General features: G+C 39.1%; 1 protein-coding gene across 1 annotated transcript in view; it reads right to left on the bottom strand.

Annotated features, from left to right (window-relative positions):
* Window positions 1-351: 351 nt before the first annotated feature.
* LOC146785428 (gamma-glutamyl hydrolase-like) overlaps window positions 352-13,329 on the bottom strand; it is an 86,782-nt gene continuing 73,804 nt past the window's right edge. The window contains exons 8-9 of the mRNA XM_085634480.1: window positions 12,050-12,187; window positions 352-3,507 (exon numbers count right to left, since the gene is read on the bottom strand). Coding sequence (XP_085490606.1) covers window positions 3,389-3,507; window positions 12,050-12,187 — 257 coding nt within the window. The 3' untranslated portion in view covers window positions 352-3,388. The remainder of the gene's footprint in view (window positions 3,508-12,049; window positions 12,188-13,329) is intronic.

Here is a 13,329-nt window from a genome sequence, read left to right as displayed (position 1 = left end):
TTAAATGTATTAAAATCTACTGTCTAGAACAATTCCTACCACTGTAATCATTTCAGCATTTGGTATTCTATGCTTTTAGTTGGGTGGGAGCTATTAACATGCAAAATGTTATTTGTACAGGTACTTAGGATAATGATTTAATTTGTGTTAATTTCAGGATTACCCAGACTATATATCAGTACAAGGCATATTTACAAACACAAAAAGTAGACACACCTATATCTAATGTGTATTGTGTGTAATGCACAATGATCCCCACTGGCATTAAGATCCTCCCAGCTCAATAACAACACTCCCGTATCGCTAAATCGTTTTAATTTATGTATTATGTATTACAAGATCACAACATTATTTTATGTGTAAAACAGTTTATTTAAATGTTGGTAAAAATAGATATAAATACATATTATACAGTATTGGATTACTTAGCAATACAACAACTTAGTTTGCTCTCTGTACAGTAGTCTACACCCCTACAGTTCATCTGCGGTGCCGGCTAAGACATGGGTTCTATCAAGAAATTCAGCACTTCCCAGTCCACTGTGCCTTCCAAACACAGGCCAATTGACCAGATTTACCTCTTGAATGAAGCAGCTAGGCACTGCTAATAGGTCATAGCAGCCTCCCTACTTATCTATGTAACTTTGGGCATCTCTGCCTCCCTCCAAGGATGAAAGCTTGCCCTGCCATCTCCGAGCTCACAAGACGAGTTATGACTCAATTGCATTTGAACACCCCCATCAAAAAGTTGGACTTCAATTTTAATATAAGAAAGAAAAGGTAATCCTCAAAAGGTAATAGTTTAATATATCTCAACTATGAAACATAATTTCTTTGGTGTTTGATGCAGCTGCTTTAACTAGAACCCACACAAAAATATAAAAAACTTTAAAAACACAAATTAAACCTCCCTTGGGCCTTTTATCTAATTTTTCTGAGGACACTGGGAAAAAACACTAAATATTGAAGTGTTTGCTAAACACATTTGCCTAACTTAATCATCCAGTGCCCAATGAGCCCAATGTTTAGACTAACTGCTAAGGGGAATACATGTTGATGATACACGGTGCATCCAGGGCTGGAAGGAGATGGGAAGAGCACTAGAAAAGTGTTGTGACCAGGAAGGGGATGTGTCTTAACTCTAACATCACCTAGTCCAAAGAGTTTATCTCAATGACCGAGTTGTCTAGGGACAGCAGTGTTCTACATACTCAGGTTTATCTATTTTAACTTTCAATTTGTTATGAATTCTGGTGGCGTTGTGTCAGTGTTTTCCAATTTGTTAAAAAACTTGTGTACACTTTTTTTTGCTACATGAAAAAAATCACTGGGGTAGTGTTTTTCTAGTTCTTATAAAGAATTGGCTTTCATTTTATTCCATTCCATCCCTAATTCATTTATATTTTCACCTATTCATTCCTTACTTCCTACTACTAATTCATTTTCTGTACTTTTATCTTGAATTGGCTTTTCCAAGTAACTTTTTATTAGTTCCCTTTCCTGCCTGCCTGTCTTGTTTTCCATAATGCAAACTCCAATTTCCAGCAGTCTGGTCCCACACCATGTACAGGAAGTGCATTGATGGGTATATATTTGCACTTCAATAATATTTGATTGGAGCAGATAAAAGGTAAATGGTGAGCATTTTGCACACTTAGCTGTTGCTATATTCTTCACACAAATTTCAAACAGCTCCTTAATGAAGATTTTCAATTTAAGATATGAGATATATTTTGTGGATACTCGCTGCCCTGTTATTGTAAACCCGTGTCACACTGCACTGTTCTTTGTCTCCAGGGATCAAGAAAGGACAGGGCTCATAAATGCGGCATTAGTAACTTGCCTGGGCATAATCCTGCTCTATTTGGTCGTAGGCAGAATCTTGTAAGAAATCAATATGCCTAATGTTAGCCATAGGATCATCGTTGACAGCAAACTCTGTTGCTGTACAAAGAAGCAACTGAGGTAGTAAAGACACTTCATGCCCTGCAGGATCAGGCCTGCAACCTGGGCAGTTCATATCGTGAATAGAGTTTATTTTACATGATGGCACTATTTAAGTGATTTTGTGGCTTACTGTGGTCTGAGTGAGTCATACCGCATAGGTCCACCACAGAAAAGTGTTTAGAGGTAAAGGATATACTTATATTACTTTGATACCTGAGGCACGAAAGCAGTAAAAGTGCAGCAAAATTTGTGTTTTCCGAATTCTAATGTAAATATTCTCTCCGGTGATGTTTTTACTAAAAACCTGGAAGGTTAGTTTATCTTCAGTGAGAATTCAGAAAGGGAAAGTTGCATGTGAAAGAAGAAATGTGCCCTCAAGTAGAGTGTTTTATAGTGTACTTAGTAAAGTATTTAGCCCTTTATATGCGCTGCAAACATCAAGTGTCAATCTTACCCAATGTATTAGTGCTCACAGTATCACCCATGGGAGGAAGAAGAGTTGAGTTGTCCCTGGGGCGATTCCAAATAATGACCTGCAGATGTCTGCAGTGAGTACTTAACTCAGTAGGCCAACTTTCTGGAATGTAAGGTTTATTACGAAGGACCAATTGTTAAAAAACGAAAAATACACCACATACAATACATTTATTTGAAAAGTAAATATTCTCGTCTTTTAAAAAAAACATTATGTTAGTCTATGCTCTAGATTGGTGGGTCTTCACCTGTGGTCCATGGACCCCTGGAGTTCCAGACGTTTTAGAAAATTAAATATTAGCAGATTAATAAAGTAAATAGAAAAGCAAAATTGAAAGTTTTAAAACCTGCTGCAAATGTGTAGGAATTTAAATTTAAAAAAATGGAATTGGCATTCTTATCTTGGTTTGTAGGAGAAACAAAAGTAGAGCAAACGGAATCTAGTTTGGAAAATTGATGTACTCAACTGAATCAACAGTGGTATGTGGCAACAAAAAGACGGCATGCATTAGGAGCAAAAAAGACAAAGTGATGTGCTAGAGTCTAATATTTCACTTCATGTTTTAGAAATAAAACTACACTTTGAAAAAGTCCAACCTTCCAATTAAATTTTCAATGTTTGCATTTTTTGGGTGAATTAAATAAAATAGTTTATAATTTGTGTATTTTTTTGATGCATACTTGTTTGTGTGTTTTTTAATATAGACTTGAGGTTCAATTCTTAGAAATTTGGTAGGTTTTGTCCATGGCTTCAAGAAATAATTCAGTGGTGGTCAACAGTAGTCCAAAAGTTAAGAACTGCTGCTCTAGAGCACAAAGACTTAATAAGGTTTTCTTATATCTTAATCCAGAAAGCTGCTGCCAGGAATCCAAAGATATGTAGATCACACTGTGACTCTTGGGATGTGGGTGGCCAGGTGCATTTCTGGGTCTATGTAAACTTTAAGTCTCTCATTTGAAGATACTTCTAGAAAAAGTACACCTGCTCATAGGCTGTGATATTCTCCACATAGACAGGCTGGAAGTTGTATATTAGGGCAGCTTCCTCTTCTTCTTTGTTGGCAAATTGGTGAGAGCTCTTCCTGGCTGTGAATAGAGAACACTGCGGTTAGGATGAGAATTTACTTTCACTTTTGATATCTTTGGTCTTTGAAAGGTGACTGCTGCCTTGAAAACATTGCATTACTGAAAGCTTGCATTGAACATCATCACCAAAGCTGCCAAAGAGGCTTCTTGGTGCCAGTATACACTCTTCAAAATAATCATCTTAATGTGGGACCTTGACAAAAATAACAAGTACTATAATACTTTTAAAAATCCAACTTTTGTTTTTCATCTAGGCCGGAAGGTACATTGTTTGACATACAGGACCAAAGAGAGCCTGCAAGCAGGTCATGGCTTCTTTATATGTGGCAATTCAATAAGAAACTCAGACAAAGAACATGGTCAGGATTATTTATCACAGAGATACCCCCAGAACAAAAAGACTAACAGTTGAAAACTATCAATTATGTGTGACATAGAGAGCTCTACACACAATGTTAGTCAATGAAAAATGGCAAAAACTTGTGTTGGTTCCTTCTTATTCCTAATGAACAAGTTACTTACCCTTGCAACCATAGATCCATAATATTAACAATATTGCAATTTTGCTAGGCACCAGGCTGGATCCGGATATTTTTTCAGCAATGCTCTCTGCATGCCAGTAAGTGGTGCCATAAGGCTCTGGAAGGCTTCATACAACCTGCATATCGGCATAACCCCAGCGCGTTGACCCTCCCATTTTGATGAAACAGGAGGCCCACTTGAAGTGCTAGTACGATAAGAGGGTAAATGCCTAGGAGCTCTGGGTACCACACTCTCCTGGCCCAGTATGGAGCTATTAGGATGTCCTGGCCCTGGGCTGTCTGGACATAACTCGGGCAGGAGAGGCAGTCCTGGAAATATGCACCAACAGAATTTGTCTTTTAATGACCTCTTCATTACAGACAGAATGTGTCTTTTAATGAACTTCTTCAAGGAAACGTCAATGCACAGAAGCTGTGCCACTGCACATTCTTAATGGTGCCAACAGATCTAGTCGGGGCATGCCCCACTGATTGAAGATGCTGTCACGTGGCCCATAAGGACATTGTCATTTCTCACTAACTTAGCATCAGCACGTTGCAGCTTGCCTGCTGCTTTTGCGCACGTTACTACATGTCTTTATTTTTTTACAATATTCCAATATATACTTTCACATGAGAACGCATTGCTGTGTTCACACTCTGCACGCTCCTTGGGATTTTGACTGAACATTATGTGCAAGGTCGAACAACAATGCCCCTTGTTATTTTGTTCTGGCCAGTCCTTAGCCCTTAGACAAAACATACCGATGTAGCTGCTGTTTGGACAACGTACTTTGGTTTTTAGTGGGGTACACAAGTTAGGGGAGAGACACTTGGAGAGGGACCCTTCCAGGGAGAAGAGCGAAACAGCACTTGTGATGTAGATCTACCATCTATAGGCTGAGGTATGGGGTCTGCTGACAAAGCCCATAGATCTTCTAATATATAATAAAACTGTTTCTTAGCAAGGGGAGGGAGGATAGGCTCCACTGTCTTTTTGTGATGACATCTTCCTTCATGATTTGTGGACTAACTGCTATGCTGACTATATTTGTACTATGCATTTTCCTGCTTGTTGTAGCACGGATACTGCATGTTAGGGCACATTATTTAAAATAAATATTTTAAATTCAAATGGAGCCAGTATTGTCTGAAATGTTTGCAGTATGGCCTCCTTGAGGGCTGCTATTTGCAGCAGGATCAACGAAGGTCCATGAAATATTTGGTTTGCTGGGACCTAATGCTGGTCCGGGTCAAAGTCAGAAGCTGCCAGATCCCTGTAGTGATGCCCTCTTGACTTCTTGACAAACTTCCCACGTGACTATCTTGCACCTATGTTGCCTTTTTAACCCTCAACGTATTGGAAAACTCTGAGTGGCAATGGGAATTCACACAGGACTGACCTTGTGACATCACATAAGAATGGTCCGGTGATTGAAGCAAAACTAGGACCTCTGTTTATAATGCAACTCTTCTTATGCTCGGTGACATAAAACTATGACTCCCACTCCCTGATTGCCTTCGGGTGCATGAGGGCGGACTTATTGCACAACCTTGAATCGTGACTGGAGCCCAAGCACCTGTGACACACGTGTGGATCTGTGACCGACAACTGCTTCCTGCAGTCAAAGCACAGTTGAATACTTGAGTTTTAGAGGGAGACATCTTCCAGGCACACTGACTGTTATAACATTTTTATCATTGTAAAACCGACAATGTTGGTATTGGAACTCTCGATCCACATTGATGAGCAGAGTTAAAAAAGGAACTCAAGTGAGCATGAAGGGTGGTGCTTCTATGCAGCTCTGCTCCTTCACATCTGGGGTGGAATGAGGTAATCGCAGAGCATATGGTGCCACCTAACAGCACAAGGGGAGCACTGCTGAAAACATATCCAGATCCAGCATGGGACGTGGGAATATTCTTAAGCTGAGGAATCTGCTGTTAAAAGTATCTATTAGAAAAGAAGTCTCACAGTGACATTTTAGATTCAAAGCAGGTATTGCAACTGATGAACAGAAATGTTAAAATAAAACCAGTCTTCATAATCCCTTCATGAACAAATAATAGCTAAAGAGATAATGGCACTTTTTGCAGTACTGACCAATCATCGTACAAACCTAACACTAGTAAAAGCTGGTTGTTGATGAGAATGGATAGTTTTTGTATGGCCGCAAGAGAGTAGCCACACTGGTCCCATCATAAAGAGCTTACACAGCCTGAACTACTTTATAACAGAATCCATACTGGTTTGAAATACAGTGTGTTAATGCTGTATATCACTGTCCCTCCACTCTACTCAAAACTGTAGGTGAATATGTAGGCCAATGTATTCTTAAACCTGGTCAATTCTCTTATCCAACAAGGCCTCCAATAGTTTTGTCTGTGTGATTTTTTTGTGTGTGTGTTTTTATCAGATTCCTTTTGACTTTGAGCAGGCCATATGGCCTATTATCTGTGACCTCGGGGTTTTCTTGAAATTCAGGTGCCTATTAGTATTCTCTTTCATGATAGGGGATCCTATAGAGTGCAGCAGCTCGTGTGTTGCCCTACCTTCCTGGGTAATACATGTTGCTTTTTTGGGTGAATCTAGTTGGAGAATGCCACTTTGAGTGCCTATCGTGGTCTGCTTATCATGGATGGCATAAGAGCATCTGTGTTGGATGCTCTACTAGTAATCTATGATTCCGTCTCAAAGCTAGTCTGTGTGGAGGTTGTTCAGGAAGTCTGTATGACTTGTTTCTCGGGTGCTGTCTCCAAAATACTTGTCAGCTTTATGTCTACCATGTGTTTTTGGAGAGATCAGATCAACCAGCTCTGTGTGTTTATAATTTCTAACACTCACTCCCTGAAATTCCTTGCTTCTTAAGAGGTATGTTATGTTATAATTTATTTGTGGTGCCCTTTTATACTGATGCTTCTCGGTGCTTTAGAAAGATAGGACTTTATAATCTAACAGTGACTTGGGAAAAAAGCTGGAAGAGACTATTAAAATCCCAGGTTTTCGGCTTGAGTCTAAAACAGACTAGATTTGATTCTATGTGCAGGCCCAAAGTGAGAGAGTTCTAGTTTGGCCCCTGCTGTAGAAAAAGCAATGTCTCCATAAGTGACCATTCTGGTCCTAGTGATGGCAAGCAAGAATTTGTTTACAATCTGAGGAAGCATGACAGTTGTAATGTATTAGCTAGGAAGGAGAGTGATCTGAGGTGTAGGGCTTTGTGGATAATTGTTAGGGCCTTAAAGACTTCCAATATTGAATGAGAAACTTGTGTAGAGATTCCATGTCTGGCAGTTTCTGTAATCTCTTGTGCTGCAGCAAGTTGCAATTGACATAAGAGTTTGGGTGCGGATTCAAGTTAGACTGAATTAGTGTAGTTAAGATGAGACTGAATGGTAGCATTTAAATAGGGATAAATAAAGGGGAGACTCCTTTCTTGAAGTTAAAGGTGGGTGAAACATAGAACTTCTTAGTTCTACACCAGTTTTGAAGGATATGGGGGCTGCCAATTATATCTGGCGATACGTTTGTATCCCATTCACTTTAGATAAATCAGAGGTAATTAAGACTTCAGTTTTGATTAGGTTCATCTTCAGGAATTTGCTGGCCATCCTTCCCCTGCAATGCTGAGGTCCTCTAATAATCTCATTTTCTAATTGGAGACTTGGACACTATGTAGGGGAACGATAAACTGAGTATCATCAGCATACATGTAGAGGTGTACCCCTGCTGCTTAGTGAAGTAATTGAGTACGTGGATGCATAAATATGTTAAACAGAAAGGGAAAGAGGATAGAGCATTGCTGAACCCCATGATTGATGTTGTATACTTTTAAGTAGTACAGGGAAGGACTGACCACTCTGAGAACCCTGAAATGCAAGATTTTGTCCATTATAGACCATTCCAGGATACCTGTTGCTTCCAGGATCTTATAATATATTAAGATAATGTGCTCAGTGGTATCAAATGCAGCCAAAAGTCTAAGAGTACCAGCATGCCAGATTCTCCTTTATCAATTAGCTAGTGAAGATCATTGAGGGCTAATAGGCTCACCAGCTCGAAGTAATAACCTGAAGGGAAACCCGTTTGCTGCCCATCCATTAAGTCATAAGATTCTGAGGCTGATAAGGGGCCACTTTTTTTTAGAAGGTAGCCCAATCAAAACATGGTATGAGTCTCCTCTCCAGTTTGAAACTATTATTAAGATCTTGCTTGCTGAATTTCCTCGCCTTTTCTCCCCACTGGGAATACAGGAGGAGCTTTCAGTGGAGAGGGCTGCCTCTCTGCTATCAAGATAGGCAGTGCCCACCAGCTTCTTGCTTTGTCCTGACTGCTTGTGGAATTTTGTGAGTGGAGCTACTGTTAACATGGGGAAGGTTTTGTTTGTTGTTCTTCTGTTGTCTACTTGAAGTCAGGTTGTTCCCTGTTTCTGATCCGCTTTCAGTTTCTGTTTTGCTTCTGTGTCTCATAATTTCTAGGTCAACTTGTATTGTCTGTGATCACAGTTCAATCTTGGGCTTATAAATCATCCAATTGTCCTTGTCTAGCCTTCATCTTCAGCGCTCACTCTTTTACAGGAATATCTGCCGATAAGTGGACCATGGGAGAATGGGAGATTGTCCAGTGGTACTGCTGTTGGACTAATGACCGCTAGCCTATTGCACTTAGGTCCTTCTGTACCACCAAGGCTCACATTTAACAGTAGTAATAAGGTTGTTTGGGTAATTTGCAGTAGATTATATTATATTTTTGGAGTTAAACTTCTCATTGAGCCTTAGGAAGTAGAGGCAGAGCAGTTAATACCAGTTGGTGTAACATAGTTAATTTGCTGCGAGTTTGTCAGTATTTGGCTAGGTGTAGAAGTACCTGATGTCCTTATAGGTACAGCATCACCCTAACCACCCCACTTCAATAGGGAGCACATCAGTAATCTATTGTTGCTTTAGATTCTGTGAGTGACCAGACCTTTAGGACCAGGCCTACTAAGACAAGGGAGACACTCCATTACTTCCTTTCTCATCTAGTGCATGACCGCCTTACTTTCTTCCTTCTCGTCTTCTTTCCACTGTGAGATACAAATGACTAGGTTAGTGTTATTCTAGTTCTGAAATAGGGTTATCAAATAATGCATGGAATGTACAGGGTAGGAAAAGCTAGGCGAGAGATACATCTTGTGTCCTATGCCTTTTTTCAAATCAGCTACTTCAAGGTCTGCATTTCTATCACTGGTTGTCATAGGGTACACAAAATTCAGTACGAAAAACAAATGAAATTAATACATTTCAGCATTTTTCAGAACCTACTCTAACAGAATGACTCAACCTGACAAGATGGAGCAAAGGACCGTGCTATCGAAGAGGTAACAGGCATCTATCACTTTGAAATCCTATTTAAGAATTGACCATGTGGCAGAGGTAATGGTGTTGCACTCATTTATCGTGGCTCCTAAATCATGTGCTCCAATTACACACCAGTTGTATATATGACAGTAGAGATCTCTCCCTGTTTCAAATATGTGTTCATGTTATCACTAATATATCATAAACAAAGACACTCTCCTACCTTCATCGAGGAAATTATAGACCTGGCCTTATTGATCCAAGCTCTCTCAAAATATCCATGCTACTGGAAAAATGTAACCTCTAGATCAATGAATCAGACAACAAAGAATCCACTGAAGTAGTTAATAATTTAAAGTCACTGATATTCACTCAATTGATCTCACCTCTCACTAATTCTGCAGACCACACATGAGACCTGGGCCCAGATTTGCTAAGTGGTTGTGTGGCCATCGTGTCACACAAGGGCTTAAGTGATATTTACTAAGTCTCATAAAGCCACCCTGCATGTCTGTGCGTGGCTTATTAAATCCAGAGTAACAAAAACACTTTCTTGTATTACTCTGCAATGGGAAGGTGTTTTTTGGGTGGAATGTGGGCGTTGCAATGCATCCACCCACAGATTTTGGTGCATTCCCAGATTAACTAATGGAAGTAAATCTGGGAATGCGTCAAACTGATACGCCATCCCAACATAGGTGCAAAAAGGAGGAATATGTTTATTTCTCATTGCTATTTTCTCTTTCTACATGTTCTGCATTCTGCAGCACACATAGAATGAGAAAAATGACTGAGGATTGTTATTGTGCTGGAAGGAGTCCCTTCCTGCACAAAAACAATCTTGCCTGTAATGCTGGGACTTTCACACCATGGAGCAAGTATGCCTGCATTGGTGCTAGGCAGCACTCAGTGCGCCAGCAAAGAGAGAGCAGGAATGTGCAGTTTCTTAGTAAATATGGCGCATTCGTGCTACCTCCTTTTAACGAAGCGCAGTGAAGTGCAGCAAGTTGTCTTGTTACACTGCGCTGTCAAATGTTAGTAAGTCTTGGTCCGGTTTTTCACTTGTGCCATTATCGCATCAGATTCTATTGTCCAGTTCAAATTAAGGTCGCACCATTTCTTGTTCACATTTGCAACTAGTATGAATGCAATCGCACCTAAAGAAAGCCCATTCTAATGACCAACCTCAATTAGATTTGGCTCAGAAAGAAGATCTGTTTGATCAGATTCAACACAGTACTAAACAAGGAACTGTCCATGCTCCTTATCTCATAATAATTCCATGATAATTATAATTATCATAATAAAATCATTATATGATCAAAACTATGATCTCATTGACCTGCCTCTGCGCTTCTGAAGAAATATCCTCTAAACAATATGGGAAGGTTTGACATGCATCTAGCGTCAGGTCCTCAGACTGCACTGACCGCCATATAGATGCCTCAATTGTGATCAGGCTTCAGTAGAGTTGTTGGTGGTACTCTATGGCAGTATTAATGCCTCATTTAGGTATTGCTTTGCATTAAACATGCGATCTTATTAAAAATTCCCTTCCTCCCAGGAACTGTCGCTATAATTTAGAAGTGAACTTTTTTGCCTCCTAGATTTGGCCCAGTCTGTCTCTGTGAACAGCATGTAATCTGTTACTCATTCAAAACACGACTTTAGTTCTCATCAACTGCGGTGCAGCCATGATTGGAATATTTTTCCTGGAATAAGTATTTAGCAGTTTAAGGCAACATATTTATTTATTCTACCAGCATTGACTGACTAAAATATTCATTAACAAGATGAACTTTCCAGACATGTCACTCTTAATGTGGTATCCTCGCTGGGCATTAGTGGTGAGCGAAGGCTGTTGGTCTGACCTATAAGGCTAGCACTTGGAAGTATGTGTATTGACAAGTCCAGACAATGAGAGTGCCTTGTCCTGCAATATCCAAAGAGCCTGCACACTTGATTGAAGGGATTAATGATTCTATACCTCTTTATACTGCTTAATCATATGAGTTAATTAGATCCGCTCTTAAGCACTTTTTGATGCTTTCAAAATACCTTATAAATTGCATAACTATTCTGTAGCTATGTTTTTCAAATAGCACCCTTTGGTGCCCACTGTTATGGTTAATGCATGCTTTAAGAGTATCTAGTCGAATCCCCCCAAATATATATCAACATGTACAAACCCAGACCCAATATTTATGACACGTATTAATTTACTCAACATGTACCAACTACAAAAATATGTCACCAAACCCTTAAATTTTTATTTTTTTGATGTGAAAGTTAGGTTGTGTTGATAATGACGATTTGTGACAACGAGGTGTCAACACCATGAAGTAGGTAAAGGTTAAAGACACATAGGGCTCAGACAGCCTGTATCCTATGTCAAGTGTGATGTGAGAAAACTGTGCCCTCACAGAGCTGGCTTATTGAAGGCACCTTCTTATGTGTGAGTTTCCTGATTTCTCAATAGTTCAGTTGTTCTATATAATTTACATAAAACTAATATTTCATTTCAGCCTGCCAGCAATCGAATATGTAGTTTACTTAAAGTTCCCTAAGAAGGGATTTCTGAAGCAAATTAACCATAATACGTATTGTTTTGGGTATGATTGTTGATGTTAAACCAAGGCTTTGAGTGTATCAATAAAGCACTATATAGACCATTATACACAAACCTTCATTCACAAAGAAGTCTGCCAAGTAGGAGGAAAGCCGCATGGCATTGGGAGAGTGTGGGAAGACCAATTCCTTCTTCCACTGGAAGCGATTCACCTCAGGGTGCCACTGTACTCCGTAAAACGGGTACTTCTTACCTGGAGGGATCAAAACAATGTGTCAACCACATGATCAACCCTTACAATAGCGTGCTTTAGGCACACATTAACGTGCTTTTACTTCTGCCATTACTAAGGGCAATATGTACAAACCCATTCTCCCATGGACACAAAATGGGTAAAACACTTTGATACATCTGCCCAAAAGTGCTGTAAATAAAAAGTGTTACTGTTACCAATTTAATGGTGTTGAATTTACTGAGCTGCCGTGATTGAAATCTGTGAACTGCAGTTTTTCAGGGGTGAGCGTTCAACTTTCTGAGCCGTACGGCCGGAAGAACAGAGCATCAGCAAAACTGCCAATTTTAGAACCCAACAACTGCCTAGTGACTCCAAAAAAGTTGTCACTCCTTCTCAAAAAAGGGCATACTTAAAACCTAGACAGTGCCACTTTAGTGCCCAAAAATTAAATGCATACACCAAACACGGGCAACCTTAATAAGGGTAGGCTAAACCTCCAATTCCTGCTCCGCTTGGTTCCGTGAAAGGGAATAATGCCTGGTGTATGGCCCTGAGACAACCCAAGGATATCCTGCTTTGCGTATGAAATTCATACATCTCATGAAAACGCCTCCAAAACCCTGTATGTTATAAAACTTACTTTTCAGAACTATGGAGAAACGTAATTTATATGTAATTTAATCCTTTTGTTGTTGCTTCTTAGTAAATCAGATACATTTATAAGAATAACAAATGGTTGCTCTTTAGTGGCTTTATTTATGTTCAAAAGTTAAAAATGTTTAAAAATCAAATGTTTATCAAACAAGTCAATCTTGTTTGGAAGCTATAACATCTACATGTACCTTTTTTAACAAACAAGACATACTTTTTGTAAAAATTGACCTGGCATTTGTTTTTAACTTTTTAAAAAGCAATGCAGTGTTTTATAAAACTCCTAAAAAAGTTCATTTTTTTACTAAGTACAATTTTTTAATAGTTCCAAAAACATTAATTTTAACTCATAAAACAATTACATGTCTAAATATCCTTCACAAAGGCTAAATTTAATTATTTGTTTGTTAGAAAAACCAATGTTTTAAGCTTTAATGTATTAAATATGACTGAAAAATGTGTTTCCTATAATAATATATGTTTCAAGAAAAAGATCCAACTGGTAAGAG

Source organism: Triturus cristatus, chromosome 11 (genome assembly GCF_964204655.1).
Source record: "Triturus cristatus chromosome 11, aTriCri1.1, whole genome shotgun sequence".
NCBI classification, from domain to species: domain Eukaryota; kingdom Metazoa; phylum Chordata; class Amphibia; order Caudata; family Salamandridae; genus Triturus; species Triturus cristatus.
Note: the sequence above shows the minus strand (reverse complement) of the source record. Positions and strands in the feature narration are given on the sequence as shown.